At 42.5% G+C, this 19,403-nt stretch overlaps 1 protein-coding gene across 1 annotated transcript in view; it reads right to left on the bottom strand.

Moving 5' to 3' along the window:
- Positions 1 to 273: 273 nt before the first annotated feature.
- ITPRID1 (ITPR interacting domain containing 1) overlaps positions 274 to 19,403 on the bottom strand; it is a 207,274-nt gene continuing 188,144 nt past the window's right edge. Inside the window, exons 10-14 of the mRNA XM_047095237.1 lie at positions 9,219 to 9,301; positions 7,113 to 8,420; positions 2,378 to 2,505; positions 1,052 to 1,163; positions 274 to 579 (exon numbers count right to left, since the gene is read on the bottom strand). Coding sequence (XP_046951193.1) covers positions 274 to 579; positions 1,052 to 1,163; positions 2,378 to 2,505; positions 7,113 to 8,420; positions 9,219 to 9,301 — 1,937 coding nt within the window. The remainder of the gene's footprint in view (positions 580 to 1,051; positions 1,164 to 2,377; positions 2,506 to 7,112; positions 8,421 to 9,218; positions 9,302 to 19,403) is intronic.

The raw sequence follows: 19,403 nt of genomic DNA, 5'->3' as shown, positions 1-19,403 counted from the left end.
GACAGACAGACAGAATCCAAAGGAGGCTCCAGGCTCTGAGCTGTCGGCACAGAGACCGATGCTGGGCTAAAACTCATGAACCCCAAGATCATGACCTGAGCCAAAGTCAGACACTTAACCGACTGAGCCCCCCAGCTGCCCCCCAGAGTAGAATGTTTTCAAAAATAGCTGAAGAAGAATTGATAGACACCTTTTGGGGGGAAATTTAGATTTCCTTGTCTGGTGAGAATGTGCTCTTATGTTTTGCAGGAAGGTCATCAAAACGGCTCTGATCTAGAGGAAGTCATTTGTATCCTTTCCTCCAATAGGACAATTTGACAAAGGGACTGGACCTGACTCAGCCTGAGCTGGAGGAGACATCCTGGTGTTGCTCTTCCAGGTGGGTGGAGAACAGGCAGCCGTATGGGTCACGCTTGAGCCGGGAACCTGCTGGTATTCGTCCAGAAGAAAGGCAACCCGGGAGGCCATGGCTGAGTGGATTTTAGCACACGAAGTCTGGCCATCGTTTTCTTCTGTCCAGTTACAGTGATGCAGATTTGTATAGTGTTTCCATTGTTCCTCTGTGAGAAGCTCAAACTGCTACAAGGAAAATAAGGAAAGAAAGAGAGGACAACTTACCATATTTGTGCCAAATAACTAAGCCAGACTTGTGGGAAAGGTACTCATGGGCAGAGAATTCTCTAGAGTGGGCTCTGTGAGCTAGCAGGAGCTTCTGGAAGTGACTAAGCCATACTAGCTCAAAAGTTGTGTTTCTTATTCTCTTTGGGGAAATGGCTAATAATATTTATCTCTTATTTACAAGGCAGGAGGAAAGATTGGCGTAGGAATTAGATGACCTGAGTTCTAATCCTGCACTGCCATCAGCTAGGCAGCCACGTGGCCTTGAGCCAAGTGATGCACTTTTCTGGGCTTCAGTTTCTTTATATTGAAAACAGAGGCATTGGCACATAACCCTAGCATCTGAAATGAATGTGCAATCAGGTTTTGATTTAACGCATCCCTCCTACGGTGGGCAGGATGTGATCAATCTTCACACCCCACTGCCTCGTACCAATAGAATCTCGTCTTTGATTTGCCGAGCCCGGTCTCCTAACTGAAACTCCAGCTCCTCCACCTGCTGCCGCAGGGCCTGGCGTAGAGTCTGCAGTTGCTCTGCCTCTTCCCTGCACGGAAAGAATAGAAAATCACCAAATTTCACATCACCTCCAAGCGCAGTCCTCCATCGTCCCTCTCAAGATGGAGGTCACTCCTCTGACATTTCTTTTCTCATCTCTTCTTTTTTCATCTCTTCTTTTCTCTTTTCTTTTCTTTTCTTTTCTTTTCAGTTTATTTGTTTTGAGAGAGAGAGAGAGAGAGAGAGAAGAATCCCAAGCAGGCTCTGCAAGGTCAGCGTGGAGCCCAATGCAGGTCTCAAACCCACAAACCATGAGATCATGATCTGAGTTGAAACCGAGAGTCCGAAGCTTAACCGACTAGTCACCCAGGTGCCTCACTCCTCTGGCATTTCTTAAAAGGGAATGTCACCTTCTTTATTTGTATCAGTTGCAGACATAGGTATATTACCAGGGCAGGTTTTCTTTCTTTTAATATGTTTTTTTTTTTTAAACTTATTTATTTTTGAGAGACAGAGCTTGAGCAGGGGAGGGGCAGAGAAAGAGAGAGACACAGAATCAGAAGCAGGCTCCAGGCTCTGAGCTGTCAGCACAGAGCCCAATGCGGGGCTCGAACCCGCAAACCATGGGATCATGACCTGAGCTGAAGTCGGATGCTCAACCGACTGAGCCACCCAGGTGCCCCAGGTTTCCTTTCTTTTTTAAACAACTCTATTGCAGAATAATTTGCCTCCCACAAAGTTTACCTATTTTAACAGTATACTACAATGATTTTTAGTAAAGTTGCCAAGTGGTATCTCTCACCACCAGGCAGTTTAGGAATGCTTCCATCTGCCCCATAAAAGCTGTGCCCCTTAACAGTTGAACCCTATTCCCACCCTTCAGGACCAGGCAATGGCTAATCTACTTTTGGGATATATGCTTTTAATCTATGTGAAAATAATGCAGATTTTCAACATTTACATTTGCATAAGTCCCATTGACATCAATTGAAGATATCCTGCTGGCCACCCCCCTCTTCCCAGCTGACTGCCCATCCTCTGACCTCAAATAGCCTTGGCCTTAAAGAGTAAGTGTTGCTATCTAGCAAATAGCTCTCACTGACTCCCACTGAGAAAGCAAAGACAAGAACAGGAAAGCAAAGGAAAAGGACTCATTTCTCATTAATCCTGCTCCCTGGTGCTCATCTGTCCTGCCCTGATTACCTTTCCTTGCTCTAGGTGTGTGGGCTGCTACTTACTTTTATGACTCTCTTCAATAATTACCTTTCCTCCTCTGACATGTCCCTGTAAAAGAGTGCCTGCTGTCTTGTAAGGTGCTGTTCAATTTCCTCTAAATGCTCCCGGAAACACTGGCACACCGTCTTCATGGCTTCCATCTCCTTGACTGTGCACTGAGAACAATTAGAAAAGAGCTGAGAAGGGAGTCCTTCCTGATTCACTGCAAGAGCTCACCATGGCAGAGCCTGCCTTCCCACTTGGGCTCCCTGGTCTGCAGTGGAGCCCTATTGCTAATGTGTGGGGGAGAAAAGAGGGAAAGGCCAGCCTTTGGCTTCTCCAGGCTAGTGGAGGCAATACTGGTCTGGGACAGAAGAGCAGCTGTTATAGGACGGCCCTTGGTGGCATCATGTCCCAGAGACAGAAAGGCTGTCTGGAGGACTAGGTGATGTGGGGGTGCGAGGATGTAGATAAGGGAGAGCAGTAGACAAACGCCCAGAGCAAGGGCTTGTGATTAGAAAAGTTGAGTCTTGTTAAATCTTGTTTAATTTGGGTGCTGAATACTGCCTCACTCTGAATCTCAATAACATTGAACACATCTGTCTGGATGGTATGTGTTTGATTAGAGAAAGTCTGCTTAGAATATTTTGTTATTAGTCTTAGCCCTGCTTAACCACAATCCCTGGTGGTGAAATCTGCAGGATCAGCTCCATGTAGCTAACAAGCTCATCTGGAGTAAGGCAGACATAGATGAGGCATCCTACTCTCTTCATGAAGTGAATCTAGAATTGAACTCTGTCTATTCTCCCTATCCTGCTCCTTATTGCTCCTGATGTGAACCGTTCTTTAAATCGTACTTTCTCTGCATGACTGTGCTTCTGCCTTGGTTTCCTAATTTATCTGTATCTTCCTGCAGCCCCTAAACCCAGTCCACTTGTCAGGAACCTCACGATTTGCTGAATTTTTACTAGTTACCCGCCTAGTTTTCCAGCCCAGGTTGGATCATGCTTTGAATAGATGCATGATCCAGAACCCCAGCATCTCCATCCATCTGACTTTACGTGACATTAATGCTTTTTAGACTGTAATGCTCTCTCTCCCAGGCCTGGTAGAGCTTCTGGAAAGCTCTTTAATTTTTTTTTTTTTTAATTTTTTTTTCAACGTTTTTTATTTATTTTTGGGACAGAGAGAGACAGAGCATGAACGGGGGAGGGGCAGAGAGAGAGGGAGACACAGAATCGGAAACAGGCTCCAGGCTCCGAGCCATCAGCCCAGAGCCTGACGCGGGGCTCGAACTCACGGACCGCGAGATCGTGACCTGGCTGAAGTCGGACGCTTAACCGACTGCGCCACCCAGGCGCCCCTCTTTAATTTTTTTTTTAATGTTTATTTATTTTTGAGATACCAAGAGAGACAGAGCATGAGGATGGGGGGCAGGCAGAGAGAGGAGATACAGAATCTGAAGCAAGCTTCAGGCTCTGAGCTGTCAGTATAGAGCCCATATGGGGCTTGAACTCACGAATGGTGAGATCATGACCTGAGCCGAAGTCGGATGCTGAACTGACTCAGCCACCCAGGCACCCCTGGAAAGCTCTTTAAAAGAAACTGATTTTCATGGCAGCCCTCTTTCAACTTCCTCTTATTCCTTCCACAGAGACTGGTCTTACAACTGTGTTAATTCCTCTTAGCCCTGTTTTTAGGAAGTCCCAGATTTCTTACTCTTGTCCCCAAAACGCCATGGTCAAATCCTGGCAGCCTCATGGTTATTTTTACTAAAATTGTCACAATGGATATACTTTCCTTCAAGTGATGTTTTTCTACTGAAAACTCCTCATCATTTTGCTTTGAGAGTTCAGTTTTGATTCCATCCTCTAATATTTTTATATGAAAAACATACTTTACATGGCAAAACTCTCAAATTACTTTGGCTTCAGTGTGAGTATTTTCGAACCAGGTAGAGGAGTGTTTGAACTGTTATTGATGTTGACAAGCATGCTTGAAAGGTGACCTCAGTAGGGCTCTTGAAACCAGAAAAATCTTAGAGGCCACGGAGGGCTCTTATTATGAGAAGTGTTCTGAGATGGAAGGGCAAACTGACTTGTCCAAGGTCAAAAAAGGCAAGCCCAGGTATCCTGATTCATTTATTCTCTTCTCAAGATCTAACTGAGTTATAGCAGGGATTATTAACTACAGTGTAGCTGGACACAGGGAGAAGTTATTCGTTTCTTAACAGTGAGTTGTTTGAATGGTCCTAATTGACTAGTTCTAGGGATGGTGAGGCCAGGGGCATGGAAATATGGCGCTCAAGTAGGCTGAGCATTAGAGACATTAAATATTACGCTTCATCTAGTTATTTTAGGGTAACCCTTTGTGATTGGAAGGCATGCAGGGCTGGGATTTAGGAATAACTGATGGCCATTTGGTCCCTGAGAAGGGAGTGATGTGGAAGATTCTGAAACACTGCCATCTTCTGGTCATTTGGAAATACTAAAGCTACATTTCAGCTCTAGAACAGGTATAGAAGTAGTTTCAGAAAAAAGGAAAAATTTCGGCAAGGAAAACAAAAAAGAAGTTGTTTTGAACTCTTTTTTCTAATATAAGTGTTGGGTTGTAACCTAAGGTTAATTGAAGGTCTACTTTGCTGACCCAAGCCCATTAAAACAGACTTTAACTTCAATAGTAAGAGCAACAGCACCAGAAAACATTGAAACTTCACTTTTGAGTTGGCTCCGATTACTTTCTACGTTCTGTGTATGCTTCCTTTTTATTTAAATCTAAATAATAAACATTATAGAAGCATTTTCTAATATCTAAAAATCTTTTTCAGATAATATCATTTTCTTTCCTGGAGAGTTTTTTTAAATTAATAAATTATTATGAAAAATTCACACACATATATAAGAATTAATCATACCTACAAACCATTATTTTAGATGACCCACAGGACAACAAAAATGGAATCTGCCCATTAGTCAAATGAGTCTCTGCACAGTTACATATTTCTCTGTAAGGGGATGAGATGGGAATTTTTTTCTGAGTCTTTTATCTAAAATTGCACTTACTTTCAATGCGCAGTTGGAACTTCCATTGACAGGTATGAGATAGTACCTATCCCTGCCTATAATCTTCATGTGGTTCAAGATCCATTTTCCAGATAATTTTTTTTTTTTATAAATAATTTTTGTAGTCCTAGTTAGCACTTAGCATCTGATTTAGAGACATTTTTCTCCAGAATATTTTTCAGGCCTTACAAACCCAGACTCACTCACCATAGATGGCTTTTCTCTTCATTCTTGAGTTTGTTCTTCAGTTTAAGTAGCCTCCTCTCATGGGTGAATGCATTCCCCCATTTTTACTTGCTTTTCTGCAAGTGTGTGTGTGTGTGCATGTGTGTATACCTGCACGTAAGTATAATAATGCAAGTGTGTGTGTTGATTATTTTCTTTGAATGTATGTTTGTGGTTCCTTGAATCTAAATATGGAGAAATGCACTGTCATCTAATAAAACCTGACATGCTATGCATTTCAGGATGTATAATGTCAGATCAAGTTGTGGTAAAAATAGCATCAAAAAATTTTTTTTAATGTTTATTTTTGAAGGAGAAAGAGACAGAGTGTGAGCGGGAGAGGGACAGAGAGAGCAGGAGACACAGAATCTGAAGCAGGCTCCAGGCTCCCCGCTGTCAGTACAGAGCCCGACATGGGGCTTGAACCCGTGAGATCATCACCTGAGCTGAAGTTGGACTCTTAACTGACTGCGGCACCCAGGCGCCCCCTCATTTTTTTTTGGATAATTGTGAATTCTAGGAGGAGAGCAGGCTAAGGTAATGTGAGACAAGGTTTTAGAAGACATGAGCTGGTTGTATGGACACTCTCATTTAAACACCTACTCATTTGAAAGCCACACACAAGTCTAAAGATGGTCATTGTGCATAATGAGATGCAAAACCCCTGTATTTTCTGCAGAAGTGCTGATGTCTCATAGTGTCAAGTGAAGAGAAAGGTCTATTTCCACTTGCCAGATCTCTCCGCACAGCTGGGGCTACGTGGGCCCAAGGTCACCTGTTAACACCAGCTAGAGAAATGAGGAGGGCTCTGTCTGCATGGAGGGTCACTCACCCCTGGAGGTGGCCCAGGCTTAATCGGTGGTCCTCGTTCTAATCAGTGTCTTCCTGCCTGGCTTCCAGAGCCAGTCCTTATCCTGTACCTGGCTCTGAGCTTCCCCCCATGCTATGTCTCAGAAGCAGCCATACAATTAGCATTTTCTAGGGCTTTCTGTGTGCTGGGCACTGTTTTGAGTGCCTGAGTGTGCTGAGTGCTTCACAAGCAATCTCTCACTTAACCTAAAACAAGCCTGTGTTGGTGGCATGAATAGTCTCCCTATTTTACAAAACAGGCTCAGAGAGCGTTCGTACCTTGTGCTAGATTATTCAGCTAAGTGAATTTAGGACAGAGAACTGTTCAGTCAGACTGAATTGGAGATGAGGTACAGATGTGTTACTGTTTATAACCTTACACATGACTTTATTGTTCTAGATCCCTCTGTAAATGGGGATTAATAATGAAATTTGCCTCCTTACTTCAGAAGGTGATTGATTGGACGCATCAGATAAGAAGAAATTTGAGGGCATATATGGTAAGCTATAAAACACTTTACAGATACTACTCATGATCTGAGATAGAAAGGCATGCCCTCAGTGCCTGCATTCAGGAGGCCTGAACATTATCCCCAACGTGGTATCGCTCCATCTGTCTTCCCGTCTTTGCAGAGATGAATACTTACAGAACACAACTCCCTCACTGTAGTGTCCTGAAGGACGTTCAAAGTCTTCATGAACTGGGCCTCCAGATGATTATGGAAGCATGGGCAGTGCCTACAGGCTGAGGGCGCAGGGTTGGGGCTCTGCCTCTCTGAGTGGCAGTGGGAACAGTGATGACAGCAGACACAGCAGTGAGCAGGTACGGCATGGCTGATGCCCGCTGGGTAGATACGAGGGAAGCCTGTGTCTAGAGAGGCAGATTTGGTGAGACTTGGGGCCGAACAGCAATGCCAGGGCCTAGGCTCACGTATATAGGTCTGAATGGAAACATCACTGCACTGTCTTGATTCTGTCTCCAGTCCTGGTTCTGTTGTGGGGACAGGGTCACACAGAGTGCACTCTAAAGTTGTTCCTTTAGAATCAGTCCCCAGAGCCACAGCATTCTGAGCAGCCGATGCCAGATTGGAGGACATCTGGACCATCACAGCCTTGGAGCTAACGGTGTTTGAGTCAGCATTTGGAGGAAGGTTTTCCATCTCAGATTCTGCCCTAGGTGGTATTTGACCCAAAGCACTAAATGTTGGCTTTGCTTGGGGAGTATCTCCAGCCAGTTTGCCTAGGTGGGGAATGGACTTTTCGGATATTTGAATGAGGTCAACTGTATAGGGCACGATGTTACTGGGCTTGGGGACGTGCTGTGGTGGACTTTCTCCCATCGGTAAGATACTGTTGGTGTCAGAATAAGTTTTACTGCCTTCTTCTTCGGTTGGGGCCTCAGAGTCAACATGGAGGAACTTGTTTTGAGCAGGTTCCATTCCAGGTGATCTTTGGAACTCACAGCAGTGGCTTTGCACATGTGTTTCCCCAGGCCCCTCAGGCTTCAGCAACCCGTCCTTCATTTTTGTGATGAAAAACCCGTCCTTCATTTTTGTCGCCATAAACCCCAGAGGACAATCACGTGTGGAGGTGACTGTGCCCACCACAGTCTCACATTCAGTTGGGGGCATGGGTGGGGGCTGCCTCACATGGCTCTCTTTCCCCAAGGGCTCTCCCCCTCTGGTGGTCCTGTGAAGGGCACTGTCCGGAGTCAGTGGCCGTGGTGGCTCCTCCATATCCTCAAACTGAGACTCTTTCTCCGCCATTTGTATCGAGGCCTTTTCTTCCAAGAGACTCCAGCCTTGATATGGAAAGGATGTGCTCACCATACCCTTGTAATCAGACTCATCTGACTCTGGTTGGCAGCCCTGGGGTGAGACTGCATGCTGGCTCTGATCCCTCGGCTGTCTACATCCATCCTCAGCAGGACTCTGGCTGCTTGGCAAGGAAGGCATCTGTGTGAGAAACCAGGATAAAGGCAAATGGGTCGGGAGGGTGGTGGAGGCACTCGGTTTAAGAAGTGGGTGCGTCTGGGGCACCTGGGTGGCTCAGTCTGTTAAGCGTCTGACTCTTCATCTTGGCTCAGGTCATGATCTCACGGTTCATGGGTTTGAGCCCCACCTCTGACTCTGCGCTGCAGACCCTGCTTTAGATTTTCTCTCTCTCTCTCTCTCTGCCCCTCCTCAGCTCACACACGTACGCTCTCTGTCTCTTGGAAAAAAAAAATGTGTGTCGTTTCTTTATCATTACCATTGACTTAGGAGTCAGGAGATCAGGGTTACAAATTCAGGTTTATGTTAGTTTACTACTTTAACTGGGACCTTCTCTCTAGGAGGCTCACCTTCCTTATTTAGCAAAGTCAAAAGAAAAAAAAAGGAAAGGAATGCTAAGCTTTATGGCACCTTGCTTTTTTTTTTTTTTTAATGTTTATTTTTGAGAGAGACAGAGTGTTGAGTGGGGGAGGGGTAGAGAGAGAGGGAGACACAGAATCTGAAGCAGGCTTGGAGCTGTCAGCAAGGAGCCCAAGGCAGGGCTCAAACTCAAGGACTGCTAGATCATGACCTGAGCTCAACTGGCTGAGCCCCCCAGGTGTCCCTATGGCACCTTGTTTATTGTGATTTCATCGTCCCCTGTCCCTTGGGTGCCTAGGGTGCATATCTTCTAAGGGCTGGTTGCTCTTTTCCAAATGTGGCAGCGTGTTATCTACTTATCTTTCTTTTTACTCCTATTCCAGCCCTCCAGGGACTTTCTACCTGCAGGGGCAGTGGTTCTGGTGGTTCATCCAGGAACCCGCTGCTGTCAGACTGGCAGCTGTTTTCTCTGTTCACTGTGGCACCTGTGGAAAGAAATAAAGAGGCCTGGAGTAAGTGAAGGGAAATAGGCTGTCAACAGGACTGAGATCAAACCCCCTCTGTGCCTGACATGCCGTAGATCCTCATAAATGCCCAATGCAGAAATGTAGATGAAGGAGGGAATTACAAGGATTTACTTTATCGATTATCAGAGGGCCCATGGAAAATTGTGCCACTGGTTTCCTGATACAAGGAGTAAAAACATGAAATAAAGTAAAAAGAACTACCATCTCTTAAAACTAAATAACAAATGATTGTGATGCGTCTTGACTAAGGGGAAGAAAATCCAGCAGGAAATGCGAATATCTTAAATACCACGCTGATAAAACAATAACAAACAAAATGTATATATCTGTGTGTATATATTTTGCAATGAACTGAATATTATGGCCCCCAAAAGTCATATGTTGAAATCCTAACCCCCACGGTGATGGTATTAAGAGGTATTAAGATCAGGAAGTGATCAGGAAATGAGAGCCGAGGTCTCATTAATAGAGTTAGTACCTTATAAAAAAGACCCCAAAGAGGAGAGCCCCCTTGTCCCTTCCACCATGCAGGAACACAGTGAGAAGGTGACCATCTGTGGACCAGGAAGTGGCTCTTCACCAGGCACTGAAATGGCCCAGCACCTTGATCTTGAACTTCAAGCCTCCAGAACTGGGAGAAATACATTTCTGTTGTTTGTAAGCCACTCAATGTGTGGTATTCTGTTATAGCAGCCCTAACTGACTAAGACATGTATATCTTCTTTCTTTATTTATTTTTTTTAACGAAATGTTAGATAAGAACCTAGCTAGCTTCATCTGGACTCTATATGACTACAAGTCTGTGCTCATGTTTTAGACTGCTTCTCTTGTCATTGCAATAGGCTGGAAGGGGCAGAGAAAGAACAGTGTTAAGTGAGGGCAGATAACAACTTTGTAAACATAAGCGTCTGGAAATTCTAAATCTATTTGAACTTTTTGCATAGATATGTTACTTTAGCGGGGGTGGGGGATATGGGTGGCTACTAGAGGATCAACTTGCTAAAGATTAAATTGTAAGATTTTTTTGCTGCTCTTTAATAAGAAATGCTTTATGGGGTTAGAAGAGGAAGTCACCTGGGCAGAGGGCATTTGGAGAATAGCCCTTCTTCTACAAGTAGCAGAACGAGGAGCCTCATTTGTCCTAGGAGAAAGGTTGGGTGTGGGTCTGGGGAGTGGGGTTGTTGATGGATGTCATGCTTGGCTATTTGGTATCTAAGTGAGAAACAGGGAATTTACCTTTGCTTGAAGAACTAGCTGCTGCAGAGGAGTTAAAAGCAAAAAGCACACAAACAAGCAGTCCAACCTCTGCTTAAGTGTTCTGGATCCAGCCCTCAAGGGAAGCCCTGCTTATAAGGGTAGCAGCACCTCATCTCCTTGTAGGACTCTCTCCCACCAGTCTTAACTGCCCATCTGTCTGAACAGAGATAATTGGTGGAGATGTGGTTCCAGAGGTGGTCGCCCCAACCCAAATTCCAACTATCCCATCCTGGGGTCAGAGTAAAGAGAAAGAAGCTTAGCTTTGTAGAATCTAAGTTTATAAACTCCATATTCTTTAATTCAGCCTCCATTAAAGTGAAAATCTAAAAATCAGAGACTGTAAGTTTTTTTTTTTTAATATGAAATTTATTGTCAAGTTGGTTTCCATACAACACCCAGTGCTCAGCCTAACAGGTGCCCTCCTCAATGCCCATTACCCACCCTCCCCTCCCTCCCACCCCCCATCAACCCTTAGTTTATTCTCAGTTTTTAAGAGTCTCTTATGGCTTGCCTCCCTCCCTCTCTAACTTTTTTTTTTCTTCCCCTCCCCCAAGGTCTTCTGTTAAGTTTCTCAGGACCCACATAAGAGTGAAAACATATGGTATCTATCTTTCTCTGTATGGCTTATTTCACTTAGCATTACACTCTCCAGTTCCATCCACGTTGCTACAAAAGGCCATATTTCATTTTTTCTCATTGCCACGTAGTATTCCATTGTGTATATATACCACAATTTCTTTATCCATTCATCAGTTGATGGACATTTAGGCTCTTTCCATAATTTGGCTATTGTTGAAAGTGCTGCTATAAACATTGGGGTACAGGAGCATCAGCACTCCTGTATCCCTTGGGTAAATTCCTAGCAGTGCTATTGCTGGGTCATAGGGTAGATCTATTTTTAATTTTTTGAGGAACCTCCACACTGTTTTCCAGAGGGGCTGCACCAGTTTGCATTCCCACCAATAGTGCAAGAGGGTTCCCATTTCTCCACATCCTCTCCAGCATCTATAGTCTCCTGATTTGTTCATTTTAGCCACTCTGACCAGCATGAGGTGGTATCTCAGTGTGGTTTTGATTTGTATTTCCCTGCTGAGGAGTGATGTTGAGCATCTTTTCATGTGCTTATTGGCCATGTGGATGTCTTCTTTAGAGAAGTGTCTATTCATGTTTTCTGCCCATTTCTTCACTGGATTATTTGTTTTTTTGGTGTGGAGTTTGGGGAGTTCTTTATAGATTTTGGATACTAGCCGTTTAATATGAGACTGTAAGTTTTTAATAGCTGAAACCTAGAGCGATGGGAGAAAATTTGAGAAAACAATGTCTTTGACCTTGCTGTTACCTCTTATTCTATGGTTAATGGTAAAACATGGAAAATGGTTTCTGGTTATAGACTTAAAGAAGACTTCTGCTTCTGGCAAGCTGGAGTAATAAGAACTATATTTCCCTCCCCTGAAACAACTAAAAAACTGGACAAGGTATGTGAAAAAATGGTTTCAAGAGTACTGGCATCAGATAATTAAAAATGGCTGTAGCTGTCCCTGAAAGGCAGGAACAAATAATGTGGGCCCTATGATCACTCAGCTTCCTGCCTTGAGACGGTTTACAGGCTGTGGTGTAGGGAGGGAGGGCAGACCCAGGCAGAACCTGGCAGACTCCCTAAGTTGAAAAGATAAAACTAAGAGTCTGGAATGACTGAGCCAGTTGGAGTTTGCAGGGAAGAGTGGAAGAGAGGAGAGATCTTCACAAAGAGATAACTCACAGAAACCCCCCTTAGTATTTACCAGAGGGCTGATCAGCTCCTGAGGAAACACCAAAGACTAGGGAAAGAATCACTGGAAAGGATTAGAAGACACAGTGCCTACCACTCATGCAGGCCTGGAATAGTGCAATGCTTCCATCAGCCAGATTCCCAAGCCTCACAATTCTCAGAGCACTGATGAGGCAGAGTACTCAGAAGGTCTCACTTCAGGAGTGAGGACTAATTAAGCCTAGAATGAGCATTTCCCCCCACATCACAAATCCTAAAAGTGAGAGTTGAAAGGATCAAACTGTTTCCCAGTAACTCAGCTGTGTCCCAGACCTAAGCTCAAGCATATTTATGGAAATAGAGTAATATCTAGCACCCACAAAGTAAAATCTACAATATCTGGCATCTAACAAAAAATATCAGGCATGTAAAGAAGCAGAAAAGTATGACCCATAGTGAGGAAAACAACCCAATAAACTGAAACTGACACAGATGTTAGAATTACCTACCAGGATAATGGTCTGACTATGGTCCATATGTTTAAGAAGCTAGAAGAAAGATTAAATATGATAAGGAGGAGACTGCTGGATATAAAAAATACCCAAATAGAAATTCCAAAAATGAAAACTACAATGTCTCAGGTAAAATACATATTGGGTGGAATTAACAGCATTTTAGAAATTGCAGGAGAAAAAATTCATGAAATTGAAGACATAGCAGTAGAAAGTATCCCTAATACAAAACAGACATTATAGCTTTCAGCCTTTTGGCTAAGGTCAAGTGTAAAAAACAGAGATTAAAGAAAAATTTCTTTAAATCAAAAGAGCATCTGTGAGCCATGGAACAAGCCAAGTAATGGAACACGTAGGTCATTGGAATATCCCAAAGAGGAGGGGGTGCACTGGAAGAAATGTTTCAAAAAAAAGTTTCTTTCAAGATGTTCAACAAACCCCAAGCACAAGAAATATATACCAAGAAGAAAACTGTACCAAGGTACATCAAAGTGAAATTTTCCAACACAAATGATGAAGAGAAAAGTCTTAAAATCAGCCAGAAACAAAAAGACACATTATACACAAAGGAAACAAAGTTAAGGAAGGCAGAGAGTTTCTCCCTGGAAATGATCTAAGTGAGAAGACAGTGGAGTGACATCATTGCAGTGTTGTAAGAAAAAAAGGTGCAGGTAAGTTTTAAAGATTTTTTTTTTTCAATTCTCTAAATCTTTTAAAATAACAACTAACTCTTTAAACAAGGGGCGCCTGGGGGCGCCTGGGTGGCGCAGTCGGTTAAGCGTCCGACTTCAGCCAGGTCACGATCTCGCGGTCCGTGAGTTCGAGCCCTGCGTCAGGCTCTGGGCTGATGGCTCAGAGCCTGGAGCCTGTTTCCGATTCTGTGTCTCCCTCTCTCTCTCTGCCCCTCCCCCGTTCATGCTCTGTCTCTCTCTGTCTCAAAAATAAATAAACGTTAAAAAAAAAAAATTTAAACAAAAAACACTAACAGTGTAGTGTGAGGTTTATAACAAAGACCTAGGAGAGTAAAACAAACGAACCAACAATCACCTGTTACAAAACTGAGTAGTTTATATGGAACTCCCTGTGAAGTTTCCCTTTAACTATGAGGTACAATCTTTACAGAGACCTTAGCCTGGGTAACAGAATACTTGTTTACTTGTTGACAAAGGAAGTAGTGTATACCTGCTGTATATTTATTATAGGAAATTTACTTGTGTAATATTTACAGAATATGGTATAATATTTAAGACTTCACTGCTCTTGTTATAATTAACCAATATTAAAACTCTTCTAGAGTTTTAGTTTTTTAGTCTTCTAGGCTCTTAGTTTTGTCTTTCAAATCACCTATTTTTCTCCTTATATCAACTATGGGTATGAAATAATTGATGATTAGGGCAGAAACCTTTCAAACTCTCAATGAAGAATGTCAAATACTTTTTTGGTACCACCCAAGGGCCCTCATCACTTTGGCTGGGGCCTCTCCACTGACTAGCCCTCCAGAGTGGATGGCTGATCGTCAAAAGTTTTCTACACAAGACTCTTGTTCCAGTTTACGTGCTTTGGGACCCACATTCTACTTAGCCCCCAGAACCACTTTGCAGTAGACAGAGCATGGGACAGGAGAAAGCAAGAAGGGACTGATTTTTACCGCTCACTCTCCGTCCTCATACCATGTAAATGTTAAAGGGCCCAGAGATATTCGATAGCTGGGTTGAACCTTGCTGAAGGACGGACAAAACAGCTTTGGAACCTCTTCCTCTTTCTATATGTTTTGGTGCAAGATTTGCACTGCAAGCTGTGAAGGACTCCAGGTACCTCATTAGTCTTTGAACTTACTAGATAATCCCTAACCAATTACTATTATTGAGTATAAGCTTCATATAAAATGGTTGCTATTCCTCTTCTTACAAGTCTAAGATGAAATTGTGCATTCAAGTACTAGAACAAAATTCTATGTTGCAGTTCATTCCTCCATATGCTGGTTGGTCCATATCAATCTGGTCCAAATGGAAATAAACAACCACTAACATAAAGGGCCTCTAAAAGGTAAAAAGAGTAATTTCCTCTAAGATGGATGTTTAAAAATTATAACCGTTACCTTCAGTTAATTACACTAGTCTAAAGCACAACAAAAACAACAAAAATAACCTCCGAAACTCATTTAAGTGTATTTGTGAAACAACCAGATTTTGAGAGTTTTTCTTTGATGGTGAGATCAAATGGTGGAATTGGGCATAGTTCTCCCAGGAATAGAGGCTTGTTTATCTTGTATTTTAGGAGTCAAATACATGCATCTGAATCATTTAGAAAGAGTCACCAAGAAAAATGTGGGCCAGTTTACAGATGGTTTAGTTTCTTCAGAAAACTAAAAATCTTTCTTGCCTATAAACCACCTTTTCAGCAACTAGACAATAAACATCTTGAAATTGGGTTTGCAAAATTCTAAACATTCCCTTACGGTTGTAGCAATTAAATGATACAAAAGGTGAGAAACTTCCCCACCCAGGGTGGCTACAATAGATCAATAGATGATGAAACAAACAGACAAATTCAAACGTGTTTGTTTGTTACTCCTATGTCCTCACACCTAATAAGTGATATGGAGAGCAAGACTTATGGGAAGACAGTATGGCCTCTGGTGGGAGTGATGGAAGTACTACCAGCACCCCCAGGCCAACCCAGCTCAGTTGCTGAAGCCATCTAGGCCAGGTTTGGGAGAACTTTAGAAGCCTCATCACCTACAATGGAATTTTCCACAGACTCTTAATATGCCCAAGAACTACAGCTCCTCCTTAATTCACTAGGTTGGGGCCTTGACTTCCCACCTTACCTCTACCTACCAGTCTTTTTCTCCTAGCTAGATCTTATTATTCAAACCCTCCACTACGGGAGGGATCCTGTTCCAAACCACCATCAGCCATCTAATGGGTTTGTCATGCCCCTTTTAGACTGCTGGGTCCCCCACTCTGCCAATCCCACAGCTCAAGGGGGCTAACTTCTCTACATCATATGTTACTGAGATGCATACAGGTCCCATAACTGAGTCATTTAGAAAATCTGGAACCAGATCTACTAGATTCAGATTCTGACTCTCTCATTTATTAGCTGTGTGATCTAGGGCACGCCATTTATGCTCTCCGAATGTTTCATCATGGGAAAAAGAATAAATGTGGTAATGATAGATTACTTGTGGGTTGTGATGAGGGTAATATTTAATAATACATGTTGGATACACGAATACTTGAAGACTTTCTGTACATGTAAAAGATTATATATACATATATATATGTATAAATTTTTGTGACAGAGTAACATTACCAATTAGAATTCTGTCACTATTAATATCATTAATAAATTATATTAATAACTTAATATTAATAAATATCATTAATATGTACCATTATTAATATTAATATTTGTTAGAAATTACTTTTTTCAGCACAGGACTGTCTTCACAGAGTTAGATTTTACCGTCCCAGGTGGGTGGACCCTGCCTGGGTAAGACTGCTTCACTGCCTAATAAGTTTGAAACATTTCTGCCCGCCAGGAGACAGATGCCTCAGGCACTTTGCCTGAATAATCAGCAGGTGGCAGCATTACACCAACCACAGAACAGAGGAGCCAGGGCCCCGCCCCGAGTCTCTGGAATGGCTAAAAGTAGTCAGAAAAGTCAACTCAAAGGGTTGCTTTTCTGAGCTGAGCTGATAATAACTTCTGAATCCTAAGTAGAGAGTTTTACTCTCAATGTAGTCTGAGTTCCTAGAGGCTCAGGAGAAAGGAAGTCTATGGAATTGAAACATAAATGAGGGAGGGAGGAAAAGAAAAGGAGTCTTTAGGGGGTGTACCATGTGCTGGAGTTGTATAGAGCAGAATAGTTCAGCCTTAAATTGGGGCTCACTGTCTACATGGATCTATTATACTTCACCGATTTCTTTGCCATGTTCCCCTCCCTTCTGCCTCCTAGTGGGAGAAAATTCTGTGACAGCTCTGTGGTGAGGTTGAGTCACAGACGCCAATTATCTTGGAACTGGACTGGACATTACAGACTATGCAAACTTAAATGCCTCAGGAGCTGGGCATGGCATAAGCTTGTGAAGCAGCTAGAATGCAAGACAATAGGGACAGTGTGAAGTGTCTGGACTCCAGAGGCTGTGTTCCCCCAAAGGCATTTGAAAAATGAATTTTACATGTTTTATAGAGCAAACAAAAGTCAGTTCTCCAGGTTGGAAGATAGAATGGTGTCACCTATCATCCAATGCAGGAATCCCTTCCAGAACATTCCTTACAGACGGCCATCTAGCTAGTGCTTACACGTTTGTGGTGACAGGGACCTACTTCTATCGAGTCAGAGCATATCATACCTTTTATAAAATGCTTCTTATATTGAGCTGAATCTGCTTTAGCATTTTCCATTTCTTGGTCATAGTTTGCTCCAGGGAGTAATACCGAACATGTTTAACCCCTTTTCCTCAAGACAGCTCTCTTGTACTCTCCAGGCCTTTCCTCCTCAGCTTAAATATCCCCAGATCCTTTAAATCAGCCCTCACAGGGCAGAGTTTTCAAGCCATTGTCTTGTACTTTTGAATAAGCATTACCCAGTAATGTTTGCTATACGATCCAGGACTCAGAACTAGATTCAGTAGGTGCGATGTGGTCTGACCAACATGGAGTACAGGAGGATTCCCCTTTGCCTACTTCTGAATATTTCACTCCTATCCACACAGCCCAAGGGTTAGTCTAGTCAGATGTTGGGTTCCCAGTTGAGTTATACTGAGATCAGTCTCTATTTTGTTTTCTTGTGAAATTTGGTCTGGCTAATCCTGTCAAGATGATTTTGGTCTTCATTCTAAAATCTGTTGGTGTTACCTTTCGCTTTGAAACCCATTCTTGCTGTGGGCCAAGCCACTGAGAATACTCTGAAGAGAAGAGGCCACGACACAGAGCCGGGGGGTGCTCTACTGCAAACCCTCGTTCTTTCATTTCACAAACGTTCACTGGGCCCCTGCGGGATCCTACACTGTTCTAGAAACTCCTGCACAACATCAACAAAGGTACCTGCCTTCACAGAGCTTATATTTATCTTGACTGTGATCCTAGAACTGAAGAATGGCTGAGAACATTCGTGATTGTGGCAAATATTCCTGAAGCAATTTGATTCTTCCTTCTATGCCAGCAGGCTTAGACGGAGGAGTTTCTATCCTATCAAGATTTCTACATAAGGTTTTTAAAACTTCCATGAGTGCCTTCTCGACATTTTTGTTTCAACCTCTTGTTACCTGGGAATTCTTCCTTCCTTTCTTTTTCTTTTTTTTTCTTTTCTCTCTTTCTCTCTTTCCCTTTCTTCCTTCTCTCTGTCTCTGTTCGTTTATGGCTCTAGGCTTAGCAGTCTTTCCTCTGTTCTTTAGTGAGCATGAACTTTATCATTACCAAAAAAAAAAAAAAAAAAAGAGAGAGAAAGACAGAGACAGAGACGCAGAGAGAGAAGCTGCTTCTCTAAGCTGCTTCTTTTGGCTTAATACCATTAGTTGTTTTTTGCATTGCAGAAGTAGTACATGCTGGTGAAGAAAATTATGAAAATGAAAAAACGTCAATAAGAAAATAAAAATCACCTATACTCTAACCATGCAGGAAAATTACTATAATATGTCTATAGGTCTTTAAATCCATCACAGCTTCTTTGTGCACCTGTCTTTGTGTGTATTTTGTGAAATTAAAATCATAACAGACACAATTTATAATCTGCTTCTTTTCACATAATAGATGTGAGCTTTTTTCTTTCCAAAAATTCCTTATAATGTGTGTGTGCACATGTGTGTGGTTGTGAACACATGCATTTCTTTTTCAGACTGTGGTATAAGAATTGTGCCACTTGTGTGGCAAATAACTGGGTAGGTTTCTGTCTGTTTCTATGCCCTCAAGCAGCTTGGAGAGCTGATATTGTATTATTTCCTTAAACTTTTAAAAGAGCTCAGCCATAAAACCACTGACTATGGCACATTTTAAAAGATACAATTTTTGGATAATTTTTAATTTTGGCAATAGTTACTAATATTTCAGGATTTCTACCTCTTGGATTGATAGTAATTCTTACTTTTCTATTTTTATTTTTTATTAAAAAATTTTTTTTAACATTTATTCATTTTTGAGAGACAGAGAGAGACAGAGCACAAGTAGGGGTTGGGCAGAGAGAGAGAGAGAGAGAGAGGGAGACACAGAATCCGAAGCAGGCTCCAGGCTCTGAGCTGTCAGCACAGAGCCCAATGCGGGCCTTGAACTCATGAACCGTGAGATCATGACCTGAGCTGAAGTCAGACATCTAACCGACTGAGCCACTCAGGAGCCCCAATTCTTATTTTTTAAAATTTATTTTCTAATGTCATTAGTCAGATAATTTATTTTCATTCTAATGTCTCTAAAAAGAGAAAAGACTATGTCTATGCCTCTTAAGATAGCTTTGGACTTATTTCATAAGTTTTTATATGGTCCCTCTTTTTTTAAAAAATTCCATAGTATCTAATAGTAATGCTGTGATTCCTGTTTTCTT

This window comes from Lynx rufus, unplaced genomic scaffold (assembly GCF_022079265.1).
Source record: "Lynx rufus isolate CCGP_SWC_20201006 ecotype Redwood Valley unplaced genomic scaffold, mLynRuf1.p SCAF_4, whole genome shotgun sequence".
Lineage (NCBI taxonomy): Eukaryota > Metazoa > Chordata > Mammalia > Carnivora > Felidae > Lynx > Lynx rufus.
Note: the sequence above shows the minus strand (reverse complement) of the source record. Positions and strands in the feature narration are given on the sequence as shown.